Here is a 24,518-nt window from a genome sequence, read left to right as displayed (position 1 = left end):
AGAAAGACTAATTAATTTTCAATCCCCTGTAATGCCCTCTTTCATTAACACATAAATAAAATTATGATACTAAATAGATAAATAAATACACTGAGCAAGCGAGGTGTTTCAATTCATTTCAACCCTATTACGCCACAAAGGAGAATCAGGGCAATTCGTTACTAAGCACGGCCTGAGGAGTTTTGATCTTCAGACCAATTAAGTATATTTTGCTTGGAGTATAAAGGAAAACCCGTTTCCAGGCGGGACACACAAAAAAAAATTTAAGGAAAAAAGATAATAACTCTTTCTAAGCATTTCTGGGGGTGTCATTGATATTTTAAAAATTGTGACTTAATTTATTCGATTGTCACTCGTCTCTAAGGTTTTATTAGGCCAGCCACAGTAGATTTTCAAATAATTAATTCAAGTTGCTCCATTCTAGGAGTTGTGGAAATAGTTATTTATTTTAAAAGGGGGCAAACAAATTTTGAGGGAAATACAAAGATTTTCACCATATCAATATGATATATACCTACATCAAATTCATCAATTTATTACACCGTTAAAAAGATAAATTCTACTAGCCCACTTAATTGGGAAATCGAGTTAAAATTTGTTTGAAATTACTTTGCACTTTTCTGAATAAACTTGCTCATCCGTTTTTGAAGAATCAGGAGAGCCTTTACCAGTTGGTGCGGTGAAAAAAAATGTTTTTATTTCAGTTGTTACCTCTTAACTCGTAGACGGTGTGTCCTACAAAAAGTTTGACGACCTATGCCTTGAAAAACTATTATTATAACAAATAAATGCACACTGTTTAGTAGTGGTATTACTTTTTATCATGTAAAGTATGCATCAACAGTAAACCGACAGAGGTTCTGTATGCCAGATTGGTGAATCGCCTTCCCATTGCAGTTGTGGTTTTTAGTGCACGCGCATTCCTGTAATTAAAAAGGAAATCAGTTGCATATTCACCGCCAGCTGTGTGTTTACGGTCAAACAAAATCAGGCCTGTGGGCCATGTTCTCTCTTATGTAATCACTTATCTGCCTATGCGCAATCCCCATACAAAATGTTTCGATTTTCTCGTACGTACATACATTTGCTTGGGCGTCCATACAAATGACTTCCATAGTGCCCCATCGTCAGTTACAGTGACCAATGTGTGGGCTCAATACTGGTGACCCTAAAGTCTTAACTAATTTACTATCTAAACGATACTTTCGGGTTTACCATTATGTGTGCAAACTGAGTGGACGTTCAATCGGTGGTGACTAGTAGACCATCCATGTTGAACAAATTATGTACGATACGAACGTATGCGACTATGCGAGTGGTCGCATTGCATGTTGTTCAAATCCTTTGCAAGCACAGTGCAATGCTACACATCCAGCCGAAGGCAATGTTGGTCATTCGTCACTAAGGGCCCATTCACACGTTTTTAATATTTTTTATCACTTATATTCCAAATTTTGTCCAAAAGTAACAAAATAAACTCTTTTTCTAAACTCCCTTTCCGAACAATACTCTTTTATGTTATGATCCCGCCCAGTTTTAATTTATCACATGCCAGGCAAAAAGAAAAACATAATTCGCGGACTCTCTTTCGTAGAAATGACAATAAAGTATGGCTGCATAAGTTCAAAACTGCAACCAAAATTTGAAATAATAAGTATTTAGATACCTAACTAAACAAAAATTAATTTGAATTAGTTTTTAGTTTCAACTTACAGTAAGATTTGATTTGGATGTAATTTGCGAAGTGTGAAGTATGGACTTGTTTGGCAGATTTCGTTTTAGTCCTGGCGAAGTCTCGTGGCAACAGTTGTATGACCCGGAACAGAAAGTGCACCCCTGAAACTGAGAAATAAAGAGATGTAATGTTAAATTGTTAAAAATCAAAGATAAGCAGCCTGCTTCTTTTATTTGCAACATCTATATTATGCAACATCACTTGTACTTAATGTAAAGTAAGCATCCAAAAATATGAATATCAGCATACGAGTACATTTATTTTAAGGATTTTTGTTGGCTACGCCGGTAAAATAACATTGGGATTTTATTCTGACTTTACTAAAGTATACAAGTTCAGTATATTGTGAAGTTATCATATTTACCACAGGTCGTTTTCGTCTGAACATCAAAAACCTCGGCCTCCTAAACCGTCGGCCTCCTTTTCCGCACTGACAGTACTTCTTCGCCCGACGCCGGGTGGCGGCCGCGTGGAGACGTCCCTTCACGCAACACCAGCTGTGATGCCGCGACAAGAACATACCTTGGAAACAACACTTGTTATTTAATAATGAAACTTATATGGATGGTGAAAAATATTTATCGGCCAAAAGTAGAAGGACCACGAAGTAAGTGACGTCTTGTGTCGGCTTATTTTGGCTCAAACAAAGAAACATTGTCGTAATCGGCCAAAGTTCGAGATTGACCGTCAGGCTTGGTGGGTCAACTAAGTATGCAGGTATGTAGTATAGGTTGACGATTGTATTCTTTGAACCTGCTCTAAAGTCGGAAGAAGAAAGGCATGTGTTAACATTATGAATGAGTAATAAGTCAAATGTTATTTTACCCAACTCTTTATTCAACTTATATCAAATACTGTAAACTTAATCCTATTGAGGCAAAGTTAAATCAGACTAAACCAATGCATAGTAATGCCTCGAAGTTTAAGGTACGGCGCTGGCAATCCAAGTTGGAAGATTAGCAAGTTGCGGATACGGTGTTGAGAATGCGGCCATTTTGTATGCAGCAACCGCTGGAATCGACTATCGTTCAGTCACAGAAGAGAATAATAATGACTAAACCAGTTTCTTTAAGTGCTTCTGCTTTGGTTTCCTATGGTAGCGGTGATGTTATAATGTTCACCGCCTTTATAATTATTTCGTATGTACTTGTACTAGTACGAAGTAAGTTCGAATAATAGGACTACATTAGAGATGGCCCGATATATGGCGAGTTGGCGACGCAGCTGGGAAACCAGCGTGCGTAGCCTAATGGTACAAACGCTCACGAAACGCTCACGAAACGAAACGATCGTAGATATCTATCTCTATCGCTCTTGCGTATTAGCGCGACAGAGCCAGACTACCTTTCGAGGCGTTTCGTTTCGCGTCGTAGAAATGCCATTCAGCTACGGCCAGAGCTTTTGGGGCCTGTAACACGATTCATGGGGTCCCTGTAACGGAGTGGGTCAGTTATGTAGAACTTTGTGTCAAGTTCTAAGTGTATTTATTTTCCTAGAATATTTTGGTCAGGGGTCCGTGGCATTGTTAAAGTGGTACGTGACCACAAAAAGTTCTAAAATCGCTGAACTACATTAAACGATACTTGACGTGAAAATTATCCCATGCGTATTGCAAAATTATATCGTTGTATGTGTATGTGTATGGTGATACAAAAGTTAAAATTAGGCAACCCAACTACTACAACTAACCAAATAGAAAAATCAGAGTTTTTAGTACTTTAGGGAAATTACTCTAATGCTTACTTACTTTATGGTGAAACTTTATTTACTGCTTAATCACTTACTCGCAGCCTCGCAGCTACGTAAAATATTCTTCGAGCGAAATTACATTAGTCAAAAAATATCTGAAGACCATCGGATCAAATCTACTTAGTCTTTAAACTTCTGTTATATTGGTACATAAGCATCAAGTACAAAAGCTTATTTTCTGACTGTTTTTTATGTAATAAGAATTGTTAACGTACCCATAATTCATTTGGTTAGAATTACATTCTGTCATTGCATGACCATCTAAATATATGACGTAATAACACTTGACGTCATATTATGTACGTCATTATTTCCTCAAGGGTGCCTAGCTTTTTATAAACATCATCTATTTGTACTGTACCGAGTCGGACCAAGCTAAGTTGGCAATGACTTTAATATCCCGCCTGTGCATGGCTCGCTACCGTGCTACGATTAACTAATTGTAGAAATGCCCTTAACAGGCAAGTTTAATGAGCTTCTTTCTTTAGAATTCTTACAGGATTACAATTAATCTGTTTGAGGCGATTGATCGAGCGGCTGGAATTATACCAGATAAGTCCAATTGTTTCCTGACACCGAACGCTTCCACAGAACAACCGCGGCCACAACTTCCCAACTACGACAATATAAAGTTGTTCATAGAGATTCAGGCGTGCTCCTACTAATGTTGCGTAAGATAACTTTTAAGTGAAATGATAGATTATTTATTCAATAAATATAAGACCTCAAAATCCGCAGCGCAGACTTTGTCTAACTAGTGTCTAACAAACAGGATCCCAAGATTGCGAAAGAATCGTGTAATAAATATTAGTGACGACCGAAGCGGGCATAATTTTTAAGAAAAAAAAACGCCGCTTTTCGGGTTCTGGTGAACGGTAGTACTTGCGAATGTTGGATTATGTAGAAATGTGTAGGTATTTTTTTAAACCTGCTTTTAATGTAAATCTTTGATTATTTGATGGAAACACAAATGAATACGTATACCGTTAAGGTTTGAGGAGTCTCCTCAGTTCCTCATGAATCCGATGTCCGATTATAAGAAATCGAGCTTGACAAAATTTTACTTGAATACTCAATATGCTTAACAAACATAATAAATATAAATAAAATAAAAAAGCCTCTTTATTTCCTTAATTATTTTACATGCAACATTCACTTATTTCTTTTATAATTTTAATAGTTAAACATGATTATATCTATTGCTATTTATATCATCAACTTCTAAATAATTTCATTTTACATCATGTCATCATCATAATATAGTTAGTGATATTATATTGTAAGATTATTCATTAATTATTATTATTATTATTTCTTATTATTTTAATTATTATTATTATTGATTGAATATTATATTTATTAATTTAATTTAATGTTTAAAATTAAGGACCTCTTATCGAGTAAAGGCCTCCTCCAAATTTGACCATGTCTCTCGGTCCCTCGCTATTTTTGTCCAGTCTTCGCCTGCAACTTTGCAAAGCTCTTCGCTCCATCGTTGTCTCGGTCTCCCTCTACCTCTTTCACTGATAGGTCCCGACCAAGTCGTTAGTTTCCTTGTCCATTTTGTCTCGTTCATGCGAATTATATGGCCAGCCCACTTCCATTTGAGCTTTTTACAATGAGCTAAGGCATCTATCACGTTTGTCTTTTTTCTAATTTCAGTATTCCTTATCCTATTTTGTAGTTTTAGGTTGAGTGTACTGCGTTCCATGGCTCTTTGGCATACTTGGATTCTATTTTTTGTGTCATTGTCATAAATCCACGTTTGGCAGCCGTAAGTAAGACATGGAAGTAGGCAGGTATCTAGGACTTTTTTCTTAAGTGTCATTGGTAGGTTTGATTTTAGAATGTCTTTGTTGTTCCAATATTTATTCCAGGTAATATTGATACGTCGTTTGACTTCATCTTGGCGTCTGCACTTAGCAAAGGATACTTGTTGACCTAGATACAGGGTCTTTGGCACATGGACCGACAAAATTTTTTGGGGGGTTTGTGGTATCATTTCCTTCCTTTTCTTCCTTGGAACCTTGGTCCTAGGACCCACGGATCTGGAGATACGATTTTTTATTTATCAAATCATAATCTGTTTTTCGAAGCCCCATAACTTTTTTCGTGTGGTCTTAAATGCATAATTTGTTTGTTAGTCTTACATTAGGCCTGTCTGCTTCTAAAATACTAGATTTTTATTACAAATTACAGCATAAAACGAACACATGGACCTTTTTCATTAAAAATAAACTGAATGTTGTAAACATCTGCACTTCTAAATGAAATGAAAAAAAAACTAACTTCAATTGGAGAGCTCTTTTTATTGAAAGGTCTTTGGTTAATGACGTTTATGGTATGCACTTCAATAAAAAAGGCTTTGCAAATCAGATTTGAATCAAGAGGATAAAAAAGTCTGACATGGAAATTAAGATTCGTAGGTTAGTAAATCAATTCAACGTAAATTTTGTTCGAACTGTTCTCCTCTCTCCCGCATACACGCCTGACACCTTTTTCTAATTTCATCAGTTGTCGTTGCTAGCACCATTTCTTCTTTCATGGTTTAAAATGCGGTGTTTATTCTTTCTACCAACACTTCTCTTGTTGGAACCTCCGTGGAATAAACTAATTCCTTAGCTCTTCCCCAGACGTAAAAATCCAACGGAGTTAGGTCTGGAGATCGAGCAGGCCAAGGGATGGGGCCGCCTCTGCCTATCCATGAATTTGGAAAGGAGTTGTCGAGGTGCTCCCGAACATCTCTCTGGAAATGTGCCGGGCAACCGTCATGCTGGAAGACAATGGGCACATCTTCAACTTCATCGTCTAATAGCTCCGGCAATACAGATTCTGAATTCTAAGTAAACAGGCCCACTTAGTCGAGCTGGTAAGTAGTGTGGTCCGATGAGACGTCTCCCTATCACGCCAGCCCAAACATTGACACTAAATTTTTGTTGAAAACTAGTCGGTCTTTTTACGTGAGGATTTTGATCTTTAGATGCCCAATGATGCAAATTATGCAGATTAGTTATTCCTTCTCGATTAAAACAGGATTCATCCGTCCATAAAATTCGTTGTAAAAACTGGATGTCATCGACGTCGGTGTGCATCAAAAATTTAAAGAATTCGAACCGTCTAGCGGGATCACCTTCTTGGAGACCTTTAACAAAAAAAACTAAAATTGAAGACTGTGGCAATTTCATTTAATAACGAACTTTTATTCCATTGCCTCTCCATTATGTCACTTATTATTTAAAGTACAAAGCGGTCAGAATCAAACATTCCTTACCTTGGACCGGAGTGTAATGAAAAGCATGTTTGTCATTAGCCCGAAGAACCGACCACACTTTCCAAATCGTTACGTTAAGTGCACGAGCAGCGACGCGAATGCTTGTAGTTGGATTATCTTCAAAAGTTTGAAGTATTTCTTCGTCGACTACTACATTATGTTGTCTCACATTAACTCGAGGTTTTTAAAAATTTAAGTTTTCAGTCTCCCTCAAACGTCGATAAGTCACCGAAAATGTGGTGTGGTGGGGTAATCTTCGATTTGGAAATTTCGCTTGTTAGACCCTTTGAGCTTTCCGAGCAACACCATCGGCTTTGCCATATTCCATCAGCATATCAGCGTACTCTTCGTTAGTGTATTCAGGCATGACAATATCAAACTTAAAACAACGGTAACAAAATTCAATAAATAGCAACGTAACAAACACAACGTACGTACTAGTTAGCAATAGCAAAGAAAGCTAAGTTATCGGTCACTAAATAATTCTTTTGCGTGCAAGAAATGGAAGCCTCGTTGAAAACTAACTGACGTTTTATTGACGCCACTTTAATAAAATTTGACTACCCTCAGATTTCACACTAAACTTAGACTTATTGAAACGCTCCAAATCGCATACATGGAGTATGCGACTTGGAGCGTTTCCATGTGTGCGTAACTTTTTAGAGCAACGACTAAACGATTACAAAGCGGATAATCGAATTTTTAACGAAACACAATTAGGTACACGACGAAGGTACCAGTATCAGCAATAAATTAAAATTAGTTTAATTTACATTCAGTTTATTTGTAATAAAAAAAGCTCATGGTTCGTTTTATGGTGAAATTTGTAATAAAAATCTAGTATTTTAGAAGCAGACAGGCCTAATGTAAGACTAACAAACAAATTATGCATTTAAGACCACACGAAAAAAAAGTTATGGGGCTTCGAAAAACAGATTATGATTTGATAAATAAAAAATCGTATCTCCAGATCCGTGGGTCGTAGGACCAAGGTTCCAAGGAAGAAAAGGAAGGAAATGACACCACAAACCCCCCAAAAATTTTTGTCGGTCCATGTGCCAAACACCCTGTATATATAATTTTTCACGTATTCTAGACATGTATTGTTCACTTTTATGGGTCCCTCAAAAGTGTTGGTCATAATCTTAGTTTTGGTAGAGTTCAGTTCCAGTCCAATTTCTCGGCTTACGTTATATAGCTCGTTAATCATTTCTTCTAAAAAAAACAAACATAACAAAGAGAATAAATTTCCCAACAAATAAATGTCACTGTTCTGAACGTAAATGAATTCTGTTTTTATAAAAATACCAAAGTCACTATAGGTGTGCCGTTCAGATTTGATGAGTTCCGTTCTGATCATCATCAGAAGTTCCACTACACCAAATCTCACTGTTCTGGTGCCGTAGCCGAATGGCATTTCTGCGACGCTAAACGAAAACGATTCGCCACGAAAGGCAGTCTGGCTCTGTCGCGCCAACGTGCAAGAGCGATAGAGATAGATATCTACGAGCGTTTCGTTTCGCGAGCGTTTCGTCAGCGTTTGTGCCATTCGGCTACGTAGGTACCCTGAACGTCAATGCAAGCTGTTCTTATAAAATACCAAAGTCATTATAAGCGTGCTGATCAGATTTGAGGAGTTCCGTTCTAAACATCATCAGCAGTTCCACTGCAAAAAAACCGGCCAAGAGCGTGTCGGGCCACGCTCAGTGTGGTAGGGTTCCGTAGTTTTCCGTATTTTTCTCAAAAACCACTGAACCTATCAAGTTCAAAACAATTTTCCTAGAAATTCTTTATAAAGTTCTACTTTTGTGATTTTTTTCATATTTTTTAAGCATATGGTTCAAAAGTTAGAGGGGGGGGACGCACTTTTTTTTCCTTTGAGAGCGATTATTTCCGAAAATATTAATATTATCAAAAAACGATCTTAGTAAACCCTTATTCATTTTTAAATACCTATCCAACAATATATCACATGTTGGGGTTGGAATGAAAAAAAATATCAGCCCCCACTTTACATGTAGGGGGGGTACCCTAATAAAACATTTTTTTCCATTTTTTATTTTTGCACTTTGTTGGCGTGATTGATATACATATTAGTACCAAATTTCAGCTTTCTAGTGCTAACGGTTACTGAGATTATCCGCGGACGGACGGACGGACGGACGGACTGACGGACGGACAGACAGACAGACCTGGCGAAACTATAAGGGTTCCTAGTTGACTACGGAACCCTAAAAATGTCACTTTTCCATACGTAAATGCATGCTGTTCTTATAAAAAAACAAAAATCACTATAATAATATAGTGATTTTTGTTTTTTTATAAGAAAGCTTTTAAGATTTGAGGAGTTCCCTTGATTTCTCCAGAATTTCGTCATCAGAACTGAATTCTGATAAAAATGTGACCAATCTGTATGCATATACATTCAACCAAATTTTGTTTTAAATCGGTTCAGTAACGACAGACATATCGTGGAACAAACATTAAATAAAATATATTTCTTTAATCTGTGGAGGTCCATCTCGGCTATCCTATTGCCTGATATTTGTTACTTTCCATATAGAAAGTTAATGGTACTGCGATGATTTCATCTAAAATTCAATAAATGAGAAGCCTTATTGCAGATGACGCATTAAGACCATTTAGGACATCGAGTAGGTACCACATTTACACAAAGGACCTTTAGTAAAACCTGTGAAATAAGGCTAGCTGCTACCCATTTATTTTCTGGCGCCATAAGAAAAAGATGGCGTCTTTATTAATAAGTTCTACTTTAACAAGCTCATAAAGTTTATCAAACAGCAGTAATATCAACACTTCGCAGCACTATCTGATTTAGAGTCGAGAACTCCTAGTTACATAACACCAATCCAGCTCTCAGTTAGTCCGGCAAACAAATAATTAATCTGTGGAGGGTACAGTTTAATTGCTTGTTAAAGTTTGTCTTGTAGTTCTGTTCACAATTCTGTCGCGATGCAAACAAGGAGTTGTCAAACATTTGACAAATTCGTGCGGTACAAAAGCCAATTTGGGACCACGCTGATAGATAAAGCAGTATTTCCTATTTACGGTAATATTGCCTTCGTTTCCCTACATACTCGTATATTTCGGCGACCTCAGAAACGGCACCAACAATTTTGATGAATTATTTGGCTACATGGGGGTTTTTGAATCTAGATTAATATCTCAGAGAGCTTAGTTTTTAATTTTTTCCGACTACATTTATGTTTATCAAAATATTGTCTTCGGTTACCGCGATAGTTACTCATGAATTAATACTATGGAAACGGATTATATCGCGTATACGAGTAATAAATTTCAAATTCATTCCGACGTTTTGAACACTTTACAGCGTTTGAGGTCAACGGGTGACCACAGTTTTATGTTTATCAAGTTAAAAAAATACAAAATCGTTAGGAAACCGAGCCGAATCTAGATTTTTTAAATGTAATATTTTTTAAAATACGTATTTTCTCCTTTAGTTTGTTTCGAGTTGTAAGATAACTTGGGTAAAAAAGAAAATGTAGTTGTCTTGTTACCTCTCTCCCGTGCAAACCAGATTTGATCACATCCCACCGAATATTCTACGTGTGTGTCCTCTCTTATATTTTAAAATATTCAAGCAATCATATCCTTAAGCTGGAAAATGCAAAAACGGTATAATTTACATTTGAGCGGCGCGAAGGCGCTAGGGCGGCAAATTGGATTCGGCCCGAACCTACGTCCTTAGAAAATAGGATTTTTAAATCCTTGTCCCCTATACGCATTACGTTTAAAAATGCACAAACACAAGTGGCGGCATTACGTGTAATATAAATTTCATTGAGGTAAAATTTTCTGCAAGTAACTAAATACCTACTTTTACTCTGATAACAATGTAGGTGTTTACAGCAGAGTCTAGGTGTTTAGGCGATCTAGGCGTAGCACCGTTATCACCGGGAGGCCGTATTCTCATTTTCCACAGACCTCATATAGCTAAGAAAATCTTGGGCATGGCTTTTTATTTATTAAAGAAACTCATACTAGTTGGAATCTCAAAAAAATAATAAAATGCGTAACATTAAGTGCAATAAAGTAACTATTCAAATTTTTTAAGAAAGAAACAGTTACCTTTACTAAAATAAAAAAAAATACTGTTGGTATTTTATACGACATAAAAGTTTAATTCTATATCTATAAAAATGTACCAAACAAAAACTTTACTCACGTAATTGCTGTCTTTACGTGCAATTTTAAAAGCTTACAAGTTATACAATATTTTAAGACGTCGCGTCATCGGGCTGGGCTAAGTTTTCTGCCAATTTTCCAGATCACTGCCTACCCGAACAAATTGGTAGTTAGGAACTGTTTTATATGGAAACTTTCTAACTGAGATTCTATAGGCGTAATAAACTTCAAAGTTGCTCGATAAAGACATTTTGTTCGGTAGAGAATTACTTTTGGGCTGTTGAAAATAATTCTAATTCGTTCTTAACTGCATAAATAATTGTTAGGCAGACATTGAGGAGCGACAATTAATTTTCGCGCTGATATTATTTATACGCAGAACTTAAAATGAATCAACTCAAAGTCAACACCAACGATTGGTTCGAAAACTCATAACTGACGCGTCTAGAAGATATATTATAAATGTCAAGTTTAGCCAGTTAGGATTTTTTGAAACTGCAGAAATTGCCATAATAGTACATTTCGTTATAAGTGCGAGAAGTATGTCATTACTTCACGAGTCCCGAGACATCAAATCTCGGGACGAGTGAAGAATGACATTCTCGCACGTGTGACGAACGACGTTTTTTAATACAGTTGCGAAAAAAACACTACTACTTACAACGAAATAAAACAATCCGATCAATTTTCCCATGGACATTGACGGATTATTTGACAAATCAAAGGCGTATTTTTGAAGCTTTTAAACTTGCGTGCATATTTTCGAGTTTGCTATTCATCTAACATAATTTATTTCATTGGGTGCCATAAAAACATAAACATTTACGATTTGGGACGATTGCTTAATATAGGTATAACTATTTACATTTTAATTTAATCGATCCATTTATGCCCCGACGTATTGCAAATAACGTAAAATAATTATGACAAATCGCGTAACATATTGAGGTTTTTTGAACGTGCATTAAGTTAAAACATGGTAGACGCCTCTACTTTGACAGTAGAAGACGCGTTTCGTTCCAATCATGTTCTGTTTACACGACTCATTATGACCGATTTTTCAAAGTATAAACCATTTTATAAATTATGTTTAGTATGACTAAAAGTAAACAATTACATATGAAATATTAACGTTTTAAATATTAATCACTTAATAGTATGTTTATAGTTTTATTCTGTCTTAGTAAACTAGACTAATATGAAAACAGCTCGGTAAGTAGTCGTAAAATGGAACGTATATACTTTTTACGCACTAGTTCGTAAAATACAACTTCTCGCACGCTAAACAGCCAAAAAACGGGCACTTTTTGAGCAACTGTATTTATGTTTTTTAGGGTACGGAACCCTAAAAAACATAAATATAAAAGGTACAAAAGGAACCCTTATGGCGACGCTTTGTCCGTCTGTCTGTATGTCTGTCACATTTCTAAATATCTCGAGAACTACTTACGCTATCGATTTGAAATTTGGAACAATTATGAACATTTTAAACCTCTACAAGCTGAAACTATTATTTAAAAAAATATATTAATATTAATTATAGAAAATAGCCAAAATGGAAGGAGGCAAACTGTAAATGTCAAGTTACTAGGTCAAGTGGGGTGGGTATCATTAGAAAGAGCTCAAATTGTACATATCAAAACTATTTTTTATAATTTTTTTGTAGTGGAAAATAAAAAGAATTATGAAGGAAAATGTAAAAAATAAAATACTATCCCCTTACCTTCCGAACTTTACTAACGAAAAATTATGACTTTTTACGAAATATTGGTTTTAAGCTAAATTTTACAGGAAAAGGTTTCTGGCCTCAAAAGGTTCACTATCCCTGGATCTGTCAAATTTGACGGCTCCGGTTTGTTTACACTTTTTTCAAGTGCCAAAAGTACAAGGTATAGTAATAAAGATGATTTACCACCTGTGGAACTACTGGAAGCATTGATAAACGCATTTTTTGCGTTGTAGTTTCCTCGCTATAGTGAGGGGAATAGTTTTGTGTTACACTCGGATGCAAATGTATTTTACTTCTCGTGTGTTAAAAAACTCGCAAGTTCAGGATTCTATTCTCGAACCACTCGCTTCGCTCCTGGTTCAAATATAGAATCCTTTCACTTGCTCGTTTTTCAATTCCACACTCGGCGTTAAAATACAACTTTACCCCCTTGTATAACAAATAACTATTACTTATATTTAAAATTGCAAACGGGACTTAATCGCGTATTTACTATGTTTTAAACACTAAACTCCGACGTTTCAAGGACGGCATTGTCCCCCGTGGTCTCGGAGCAGACTGGCTGAAGTTGACATCAACATCTTCTAGCTATACGAGTTTTTCGAACTACCCGCACTTGGTCCTGACTACCCACTTGAACAGTTTGTGCACTAGTGATGTCACCTTGTCGACACACGACACTCACGATATTCGGTTTTTCAACCTGCGATATTTGTTTCTTCTTGCATTTACTAATGACCGGGTTCCATGTGGATGAGATATTAAAACCTTCGTCTCGGTTGAAATTTTTATACTTCTTAATTTCAATGGCTTCACGTATTTTTCTACTATAATACCCACGATCTGTAGAGAGAATTTTAGGGTTGTGAAGCTCAATCCAATGGTTAGGCCCTGACTGTAGCAAGTGCTCAGCAACGGCAGACTTGTTCACCTGGCGATTTTTGACAGCTGCGATATGTTCCTTGACCCTTTCCGCTATGGTACGTTTCGTCTCACCAATGTAGGAACTACCACAACTGCAATCAATCTTATAAACGCCAGCCAGCCAGGTGATTAAGTCCTGTTTGCAATTTTAAATATGTGTAAAAATCGTAAAAGTTTGAATCAGTGTTTCAAATAACTATTGTACAACTTTGTTTAACCGCACGTGATAATATTTAATACCCGAGCAAGCGAAAGGTTCCAGTATTGAACTGCGAGCGTAGCGAGTGGTTCAGAATGTGGAATGTTAAGCGTTGCGAGACTGTCAAGGCATATAGGTGAAGCAAATTTTGACATTTATTTTTTGAAGAATCAAGAGAACCGTTACCAGTTACCTACATACGGTGAATATATATATTTTTCGTTTCAAGTATAGTGCTTAAGGTCTACCTAATCATGTGAGCCGTATTATATATACTGCTTCCTTATATCCTGTTTTTTTGGGGATTGCCAGTATTAACATCTAAAATTAAATAAAACGACCATGTATGAATTCTAACATTAATATCTTTATTTTCGAAATTTTATTTCTATACATTATAATAAAATAAACGTTAAACAATCAGTCTTTTTGAAGATAATATTTTCATCGACTACTTAAATAATACATTTATTAGCAACGCATGATTACATTTTTATATCAGCTATATAATAATAAAATGGCAAAGACCCTTTTTACACCATAACTTTCTTTCAACCAAGGAAACAATGCCTGATATTTGCTCCATAAATATCGAGTACAATTTTAAATAAATGGTTGACTTTATTATATTCTTTTTTTTTCAGAAATCGATAAAAAACAGAAAACACACACTGCTTGAAACTTTAAAGAAATTTAGTATATTTATTAGGTACAAGCTTTGCTTCTTATAATTTACGTTTTGTAATAATAATTGTTGTTAGAGAGAGAGACTCTCGCTAGGTGGTTGGATCAAGGGTCAGATGCAGAAGGCGGTGATCTTGGACACGGCGCGGATAGTCCGACGGTTCCTCTCTCTGTAGCCCTAACCACCGGCAGCTTGGGCCCTGCCCCGCTGCTGGCGGCACCCTAGGTTAGGTTTTTTATAATGTGTTTATATATTTTATATTGTTTTGTAAGTGGTTTTGTATTTTACTTTTATAATCATATTATAAAATAACCTAGCCTGAGATTTAAAATGAATAAAGAGAATAATAAATTGTTGTTATATTCATTCAGTTTAAACAATAAACCTAGATTTATTTCAATTTAATTCAAATTTCAATATGTATAATGCTATATCCGACTCTTCATCGTTTATTTCTGATCTCATGTCCATTCTTGAGTTTATTTATTACCATTTCTTTATTTTTTCGCTGCCATTTTGTATGATACATATTGCAACTGTCCAGTAATTAAAAATAGGCTAGTATAGTAATAAAACAGCTCAAATTAATTGTAAAAAACGGAGAGCAATAAACATAAAGTGTATACGGACTTCTATGATATTTTTGTTTTGGTGCGTAGGTATATTACACTATTGTTTACTAACAACTAAGATTAATAATAAAATTGTTCCTAACTAATTACTTATTACAAATATGTACATTTGATAACACATCTTTCAGAAAATTTGGTAGAAAACTTGTTAATTTTTGACACGGTAAAACTATTTTGACTAGATTACAAATGGCGTACCGTGTTTTGAATTTCTTAGGCGTCTCTAAATCGCTACAGACTGTCGCTTCAAAGTGGCAGTATTGTAGGTTAATATTTGTTATAAATATTAATATCAGATCCTATAATTTTGCATTACTCTGTCGCTTGAAAATGAGGTTGAAACGCTGCCATTTGTTTAACCGAGAAAACTGTTTCACGGATAATGTAATTAATTTTTTTTGTCATGTGCATGTCCGTTTTGTCGCTACCTTTGGTGGTCTGTCTAGAGGGCTTTGTCTTTGTATTGACGGTAGATATACTACAGTCTAATTAGTCAATGATAGGCAAAATACTCATATCTTATTTAATAACCTGTCAAATGAACACATTTCAGATAAGGCAAGTTGTGCTAGAGGGGCTGTAATCACCATCTGTAAGTAGTGAGCAATGGCAGCTTTTGGTAGCATAATTATTATATCGTCGATTTTCTAAAACATTATTAAAAACAGGAAAAACAAAACAGGTAGGTACCCACTTATTTTATGAGTGACAATGACATGACATTATAAAAATAAGAAATGAATGTAAATGTACAAGACCCTAAACTACGCCTAAATAAAATAAATATGCCTTCATACATTTTTTGGATTAGTCTACTCCCAAAATAAAGTGAATCAATAGGCAGTGATTTTGATTAGAAATATATAAATCCATAGCCCAAAAAAAATAGGTACATGTGTTTAGAAAAAATAAACAGTACATTTCTTCATTTTCTGAATATACCTAATGGTAGAAACTCGTTGTGAGTTTGGCAACACAACCGTTTGCGATATAATTATTTTGATGACTAGTTTAAGTTCAATTCAGGCGTCGGCTACCTATGATGTGGAACTCTGCAGCCTTCTGCAAGAAAAGAAAACATTCATTAGGCCGATAGCCCACTCTCATATGTTTATCATAGAAATATGAATATAGGTCTGTATGCCTTTCTTTTTCTCCAACGTGAAAAAAAGGACGGCATGATACCTAATTATCTATGATCATATTTCTATGATAAACATATGATAGCGGACTATCAGCCTTAGGTAGTTCAGTGTGCGCAGCCGAATGTATTAAACGCTTCACGAAACGATCACGAATCGTGAGCGAATCGTGAAGTCGTTGGGCATTCGGCTACGCACACAGGTCATTCCACGAAAGCTGGCATGGATAGAAAAGTTTACAATTTTTATGAGTGACACTTTTATCGGTATACTGTCGTAACTGTCAAGAGTAATAAATTTTCATTCACTCATTCGTTCCATTAGTACTAGCTTTTGTTAATTAACCAGTGATTAACAAGAATAACAAGATGAATTTTCAAGTAGGTAAGTAGGCAACTAGTTCCTTATAAATTTGTAACTTTCGGAGGTACATATTTAGTACTTATTAAAATAGGTACCCAATTATAAATAGGTAGTTTTATATTGCTTGCTATAAATTGAGACTTACTTCTTGGAACGCTTTTTAATGTAGTTGTCCGTGATACGCAATCACTTTCTTCAGATTCCGAGCGCATTTGAAAACTTGTTTCTGTAACAAAGAATAGGTACATTTACAGTAAAGTTTTTAAAGGAGAAGTATTTGATGCATGATGCGTGGAGGCGGTTTGAGGTCCAACGAGCAGGTGCTCAGGAAATGTTTATCTTAAAGACTGAGTTTGCCTTATTACTCTTATTAGATAAATAAATAAATAAAATAAATAAATATTGGGAACACCTTACACAGATCAACTTAGCCCCAAACTAAGCAAAGCTTGTACTTGGGTGCTAAGCGACGATATACAGACTTAAATAGATAAATACGTACTTATATACTTAGAAAACATCCATAACTAACGAACAAATATCTGTGCTCATTGCACAAATAAATGCCCTTACCGGGATTCGAACCCAGGACCGCGGCTTAGCAGGCAGGGTCACTACCGACTGAGCCAGACCGGTCGTTATCACCACATAGGGATGATGAAATTGATGAACTACCTACTCACCACTGTCATATCGCGATTTGCTGTTGCTCGGCAGGTGCACTCTGCTTGGCACTTCTTGGTTGTCCACGTGCCCGAAGGTTCTGAAGCCGATCGCGAACTGCGCGTACGGGCTTATTTCGTACAGTTCTAGAACAACACAAAGTTACAGATAAGCCATTTTTGTTTTGATTTTATTGAATATCAATATTAATTTATGTTTTCATCTTTCGTTGTGCAACCACAGGTCTCACTGCATGAGTTTTCTTTTAATTCTTTTCCCTCCGTTGGGATTTAGGACTCGAATCATATTACTCTATAGGCTACTTAATCCTATTTTAAAGTCTGTCTTATTATGATTAAGTACTGTTCAATTAACCTATATAAAATATGTATTACCTTATTTTATTATGACCTAAAACCAGCAAAAAATATTTTTCAAGTATACTTTTACGTAATCAGTCGAAAACAACACAGCCATGTTAATCTATAGATTATCTGTGCATCAGGTTATTATATTCGAAAACAACATTTGCTAACTTTTAAGTATAAGGCATAAAGTTCATTATGTCAGTGATTGTTTTGACATGAAGTAAGTTCGAATTCGATGACGTCACTACATCGCTAACAGGGTTTTCGGTAGCCAAAATAAAAAAATACACACATTTTTAATCGAAAACACGTAGTCATCATACACTTTTAATACCCAAAATCTATAAATACTGGTTTTTTATGTCAATTACTACAGAAGACAATCATTTATTGTGCCAAATTCGATATGAGTCTAGTAGCCTATTGACTCCGAGCCTGGGCATTGGGTTTGAGTGTACTCCTCTTATATTAATGCGAGCTATAGGTCAGCTTGCTTACTTGATTATCTTTGGCAAACACTAACTACAGGCAGTTTAAATGATAACTATTGAGAAGCAACAATAGCAACATACCGTGTTTGCTATCAGCAGTCAAATGTACTGGAGTACTGTAAACCCTGTTGTTCATTTCAGTGGGGACGCTCTGTGGCGTATTCACTGTCACGTTGCTGCGCTCAGACTTGCACTCAGCCGTCAACGAGTTTCGGTACTCGGTCATTCGCTGATGGCTGCAAAAAAAGGAAAAGTTAATATTGAAAGTAAACACTAAACATATTACAGAGAAAACTTTGGCGGTGTATGTGCAACTTACTTGTGCCTTTTGACTAATATGTAGATGCAGGTAAACGTACAAATTGTTAATAAAATACAGCTACAGATTATGACCAACATGTTGAGGTCCAGGAGATCCGTTGGCGGCCCTATGCTTTCTGAAATAATTACATAATGTACATTATTGTTTCCAATATGTCTAAACAAATAATAAATCTACATTTACTGTAATGCAATATATTTAACGCAATATATTTATACGAGTAAATACTTATTATGGAGGTATTATTTAAGTAACATCTCCGCTTAGCGACTTACACATATCAGTGCAGCTCAATTATCTTCAAATTTTGTATTTCAAAAAAACAGTGTGTGGTTAGTAAAACTTTCCACTTTGTCGCTAACCATAAAGTCGAGATTTGCTTGTATCTTTATATGAATAAACTGACACAGCGGCTTTATGGCAATCGACAAAGAGGCACGTTTTACTAAACACGCTCACATATGGTGACTGTACATTGGTGCATTGTATAAATTATACAATACAATACAAATACTCTTTATTGCACACCTCAATACAGGAAACAACATACATAGTAAGTATAAACAACAACTTAAGAGGTAAAACAAGAGGCGGTCTTATCGCTAAAGAGCGATCTCTTCCAGACAACCTAGGTAGTGGAGAAAAATAAATTTAACCTTGTAAGTAGGTGTACTAAATGTAGACAGAGAGAAATTACCTCCTAATAAAGTAGTGGTAGCAAACGAAAACACAGAAGTTGTTGCACCGGCGGAGTTTTCAGCAGTGATTTTGATCTGGTACCACTGGGCTGGGCTCAGATCCGCCATCACAAAAGAGTTTGGCTGATTCAACACTGAAGTAGCGGCATAGTGACTCCAAACTTGATCAAGTGATGGCTGAAACATTAAAAAAATTGAAAATTTAAGAAAATAGATCTTACAATAAGAGTTTTGCATGATTCACTGGTAGTTTCACTAAAAACAAAAAACCGGCCAAGAGCGTGTCGGGCCACGCTCAGTGTAGGGTTCCGTAGTTTTCCGTATTTTTCTCAAAAACTCTTGACCTAAAAAGTTCAAAACAATTTTCCTAGAAAGTATTCATAAAGTTCTACTTTTGTGATTTTTTTCATATTTTTTAAACATATGGTTCAAAAGTTAGAGGGGGGACGCACTTTTTTTCCTTTAGGAGCGATTATTTCCGAAACTATTAATATTATCAAAAAAGATATTAGTAAACCCTTATTCATTTTTTAATACCTATCCAACGATATATCACACGTTGGGGTTGGAATGAAAAAAATATCAGCCCCCACTTTACATGTAGGGGGGGTGCCCTAACGAAACATTTTTTTCCACTTTTTATTTTTGCACTTTGTTGGCGTGATTGATATACATATTGGTACCAAATTTCAGCTTTCTAGTGCTAACGGTTACTGAGATTATCCGCGGACGGACGGATGGAGGGACGGACGGACGGACGGACGGACGGACAGACAGACATGGCGAAACTATAAGGGTTCCTAGTTGACTACGGAACCCTAAAAAATGTAGACAGTGTCTAGACACGGTCTATACGTTGGTCAATAAATCAAGTAGAACTTACAAGTCGGTTCTCGGCCTTCTTCCAAATTTTACTCGTAAATTCTCTATATTCCACCTCCCATTTAATGATTTCACAACCATTGTCGTCCCAGCCACTTAGCTGGATAAAAATATGGGAGGAATTACTCCAAAACCATTCAGTGCTGGTTGGAGCAACAGGCACTGAAAAGCAGAAATAAGTCAGTAAATACGACTACACTATAAATTATTAAGATAAATCTCGTCAAAGAAGTGATTGCAACACGTCCATAGCAATTACCCACCGCTACCCTACACGTGGCCCCTAGGTGGAGCTAAAAGTGCAATAAACTAGCAATCATAATTCTCTCTTACGGCTCTAATTTCAGGCCAAACCATTCAGTGACTTAAATAAGCTTATGTTTCGGGTGATATTAACACCTACAAACCATTTATTTGTACATTTGGATCACGTCTACGATTTGGATAAAATTGGTAGGCTGATAGAGTCCATGATGCTGATCAAGATCTACTAGGTTTCCCAAAATTTCCTAGGTTGATTGTATGAAACTTTCCTTTTTTGTTACCGAAAATGTATAGAAATCTGGTAACAAAAAAGGAAGGTTTCATACAAATGTACTGTCCAAATGTACAAATTAATGGTTTGTAGGTACAAACTTAACGGGAATTGCTCTAATAGGTATGATATCAGAATACATACAACAATAGAAAACAGATTCGACATAATACACCTTAAATTTTCTTACCTCCTCCTAAAGTAGTGGCATCGATGTAAGCCGGCTGACTGGCGCCCACGCTATTGGCCGCGGTCATCCGCAGCGAATACTTCGAACCACACTTCAGGCCCTGCAGGGTGTACTCCTGGGCGCCCTGGATGATGGTTCCCTTCTCTGACCACGCGTCTTGCCAGGACCCGTTTGCTTCTTTCCAAGATAGGTTGTAAGCTGTGCAATAGCAACATTAAGTAAGTATTAATTCACTATGAATGTCAGTAGGTCTGTGGGACCCAGGGAACACCAGACCCTCTAGCACAACTTTCCTTGTCATACTTGAAGTCGCACTTGATGTATGGATTCTCGCGCGACAAGGCAAGTTGTGCTAAAGGGTCTGGACGCCAGAACGCATGGAACTCCAGGGTCAAAAAACCAAAAATGAAAGTCGGAAACACTTGTCCGCATTCTATTCGAAACAGTAGGTAGGAACTCACCAAATACAGGGTCGAGTGAAAGATTCAAGGAGAGGTTTCTGCCCAGCAGTGAGACACTAAAATAGGCTACCAAAAAAAATAGAGAATTGACTAAAGCACTTGTTTTATCTTACTTATTTTCTGAGCTCTGCCAGCAGTTCTTGGTGCATCCCACATCAGACGCAGCGCGTGTTTGTGAGGCTCGGCACGGACTGCTGGCGGTTCCGGCGTCGGCAAAACGGACACGACATACGACACGGAGTCTGAACCGTACAGGTTCTTCGCCAGGCACGTGTAGTTGCCGCTTAGGGACTGGTCTATGTCTGTAATATGAAAAAAATATGTTAATTGATATCCAGGTAAATTTACAAGAGTTGGCACGAATGGAACAAATCAGTGAATGAAAATATTGATGTGTGTCACAGATTAATTAATAAAATAGAGGCTCTTGACAGTTACGACTGTATACCGATCCAGACGTCACTGACACAATAAAAAAAACGTTCATTCCATTCGTGCCAGCTTTCGTGAATCAATAATACTATCCACGAATTAAAATGCTTATGCTACGCTACAGCTTGGCCGCGAGCGATGTTGGGAACTACGATCATAATTGGTTTAAAGAGACAAAGCAATGGGACCTTTGCTTTGCACCACGCCTCGCCGCTGTCATCTTACACCAATTTCATGGTCGGCCCGTTAGAATCAGTGTAGGTACTTAGGTACTTATTTACATACCGTACCTACTTATTTTGTTTACATGTTTTTGAACAATTCTTACTGTTTATGAGCAGACTGTCGTCATGGTTCCTGGTGAAGCGCGGGTGGTGCGTGATGATGTTATGCTTGTGGTACCACACGGTGCGCGGCGGCGGCACGCCCACACACTGGCACACCAGCAGCAGCGAGCTGCCCACGCCCACCGATATTGGACCTCCGAGAGATGCAACTCCAGCAACAACTGAAACAAAAAATGGATGAAGCGACCATAACATTCAATTAATTTAGTTGCTACAGATAGTCAATAATCACATGTCTATTCCATGAATATGTTGCTTCCATGACTCTGTGGGTAGACGACGTTCAAAAGATTGCTGATCAAGTGGTCATTTTTGGATGAGACTAGCTCAAAATTGGTGTCCGTCAGGATGGCGTGAGAGATGTCTGAATCGTCACTACATTTGCACCAAATAACTGTACCTAAACTGTACTAAACTGTACCTATAGCGAAGAAAACTGTACCTCAAGCAATCACGCATTAAATAGATAGTTTCATAGACACGCTATTCTGACGTCAGGTTGGCGCGCATAGCCGTGTATCGCCCCACCGTGTGGGAACTATGTTCTGGATCATATATCAATAAACTGTACCTAAACTGTACTTCATAAAACTGCCAATAATAATATTTAAATCACATGTGATATCGGTCAAATCAACAACAAAAAATTCTATTGCTCATTTGTATGTTTTGCCTACCAATTTGCAACAGGCGCTTGTTTTCTCGTAATACATGTAATAAATGCACATAAATAATTCATTACTTCTAGCCTAAGACCGGTACGATATTTTTGAAAATAATTCTATAACAGTAGTTTTATTTCATATACAGCGTTTAATCGCAATTTAAAAAACCTATATTTTCGAATCCACCAATAGTTTGGAATGGAAGATATAAAAAAAAAAACTACACCCAGAAAATAAGCGTTTTCTTTCAGCAAAATACCTCACAGTAATTTAATAGTGGAAACATGTAGAAAAAAAAACAGTTTTAAGGTTTACAACCCGAAGCCACCTAAACATATGACGGGAAATAAGACTATTTTTATTGATATAGAATTTTTGAATTTTGTCTAACGTGCTCTAGAGCTAATATAATAACAGATATTTTTAAGCAGAAATGAATAGCACATAATTTTTCAGATATTTAACATATAAAAACCACCAACATATTTATATGGAAATAAAAAAATTTAAATATTTGACCGGGCAAATTCGAAACAGATAATAGTACGAGGTTGACTTTTATTGTCCCTATTTCACAATATCTACTGGGACACTTCAACAGACATAGATTACTTACAAGCAAACAGTTCGGTTTCACAAGGGGCCGTTCCACGACCGATGCTGCTTCGGTACTCATTAAACATATATATAATTTTTGGGAAAATTCTTGTGATGCAATTGGCATATTTTGTGATCTTTCAAAAGCCTTTGATTGTGTGGATCATGGAACGCTCATTTTGAAATTAGAACACTATGGTTTGTCTATAAATGCCCTAAACTTTATGTCTTCTTACCTTAGCAATAGAACACAAACAGTAGTTGTTAACAAAACTCGCTCTAGCGGGACTGTTGTCCAATTAGGAGTGCCACAAGGCTCAATTTTAGGTCCATTCCTGTTTTTGGTTTATATAAATGATTTGCCATGTATAGTAAAAAACTTTTGTGAAATAGTACTTTTTGCTGATGATACATCACTGCTTTTTAATGTTGACCGAAAATCTACGGATTACAATGTAATTAATAGCACGTTAGCTGATGTACTGCAGTGGTTTACTGTCAACAATTTACTTCTTAATTCTAAGAAAACCAAATGTATTCGATTCTCTCTGCCGAATGTTAAACCAATCGATACAAAAATACTTTTGAATGATGAATGCTTAGAGATGGTAGATACAACACTGTTCCTTGGCTTAACATTGGACAAAAATCTACAATGGAGTCCTCATATAAGGAAACTAGCAAGCAAATTAAGTTCAGCCGCATACGCCGTTAGGAGAATCAGGCAACTGACTAATGTTGAGACAGCTCGCCTAGTGTATCATAGTTATTTTCACAGTGTAATGTCATACGGTATTCTGGTTTGGGGCAAAGCAGCTGACATACAGACTATCTTTGTATTACAAAAGAGAGCCATTCGTTCTATTTACAACTTAGGAACACGTGAATCAGTAAGAGAACTCTTCAAAGAAATTAATATCTTAACTGTAGCTTCCCAATACATTTATGATAGTATAATTTATGTTGTTAAGAATTTAGACTGTTTCACTAAGAATTCTGATATCCATAATTATAACACTAGAAACAAAAATAAGCTTGCCATAAAGAAGTTTCGTGTCCGTAAAGTACAGAAGTCATTTGTTGGGCAATGCATTCATTTTTATAATAAGTTACCTGACACTGCTTTGAGATTACCCCTCCCAGCTCTTAAGAACTACTTAAAAAAATCATTGATGTTAAAGGCTTATTACAGAGTCGAGGACTATTTGACAGACAAACATGCATGGCCCGAACCAGAAACTACAAAAAACGAATAGCAATTAAAATAATTG

The 24,518-nt window shown here is 36.4% G+C and overlaps 2 protein-coding genes across 4 annotated transcripts in view; both read right to left on the bottom strand.

The window, feature by feature from the left end:
• Positions 1-798: 798 nt before the first annotated feature.
• LOC125241686 lies at positions 799-10,411 on the bottom strand. Of its 3 annotated transcripts, none has more exons than XM_048150289.1 (4): positions 10,295-10,411; positions 2,100-2,257; positions 1,714-1,842; positions 799-923 (listed from the first exon to the last, which is right to left on the bottom strand). In XM_048150289.1, the coding sequence occupies exons 2-4, from the start codon at positions 2,253-2,255 to the stop codon at positions 822-824; spliced, it is 387 nt and encodes a 128-aa protein (XP_048006246.1). In that variant the 5' UTR covers positions 2,256-2,257; positions 10,295-10,411; the 3' UTR covers positions 799-821. The 3 variants fall into 3 exon arrangements, with proteins under 3 accessions (XP_048006246.1, XP_048006229.1, XP_048006238.1); XM_048150272.1 differs by lacking the exon at positions 10,295-10,411 and adding an exon at positions 3,483-3,703; XM_048150281.1 differs by lacking the exon at positions 10,295-10,411 and adding an exon at positions 3,520-3,703.
• A 4,297-nt stretch (positions 10,412-14,708) lies between these two features.
• The window catches only part of LOC125235192 (Down syndrome cell adhesion molecule-like protein Dscam2), a 169,285-nt gene continuing 159,475 nt past the window's right edge, over positions 14,709-24,518 (bottom strand). Inside the window, exons 27-36 of the mRNA XM_048141667.1 lie at positions 21,967-22,146; positions 21,320-21,508; positions 20,746-20,943; positions 20,022-20,182; positions 19,138-19,315; positions 18,438-18,555; positions 18,200-18,354; positions 17,280-17,405; positions 16,742-16,822; positions 14,709-16,153 (exon numbers count right to left, since the gene is read on the bottom strand). Of these exons, the coding sequence (XP_047997624.1) occupies positions 16,125-16,153; positions 16,742-16,822; positions 17,280-17,405; positions 18,200-18,354; positions 18,438-18,555; positions 19,138-19,315; positions 20,022-20,182; positions 20,746-20,943; positions 21,320-21,508; positions 21,967-22,146 (1,415 nt within the window). The 3' untranslated portion in view covers positions 14,709-16,124. The remainder of the gene's footprint in view (positions 16,154-16,741; positions 16,823-17,279; positions 17,406-18,199; positions 18,355-18,437; positions 18,556-19,137; positions 19,316-20,021; positions 20,183-20,745; positions 20,944-21,319; positions 21,509-21,966; positions 22,147-24,518) is intronic.

This window comes from Leguminivora glycinivorella, chromosome 2 (genome assembly GCF_023078275.1).
Source record: "Leguminivora glycinivorella isolate SPB_JAAS2020 chromosome 2, LegGlyc_1.1, whole genome shotgun sequence".
Taxonomy (NCBI): domain Eukaryota; kingdom Metazoa; phylum Arthropoda; class Insecta; order Lepidoptera; family Tortricidae; genus Leguminivora; species Leguminivora glycinivorella.
Note: the sequence above shows the minus strand (reverse complement) of the source record. Positions and strands in the feature narration are given on the sequence as shown.

Coding starts and splice junctions, on each gene's coding strand:
- LOC125241686 (XM_048150289.1), bottom strand. CDS start 2,255: ATGTTCTTGTCGCGGCATCACAGCTGGTGTTGCGTGAAGGGACGTCTC. Junction 1,843..2,099: donor TCAGACGAAAACGACCTGTG/GTAAATATGATA, acceptor TTTATTTCTCAG/TTTCAGGGGTGCACTTTCTG. Junction 924..1,713: donor CATCCAAATCAAATCTTACT/GTAAGTTGAAAC, acceptor TTTTAATTACAG/GAATGCGCGTGCACTAAAAA.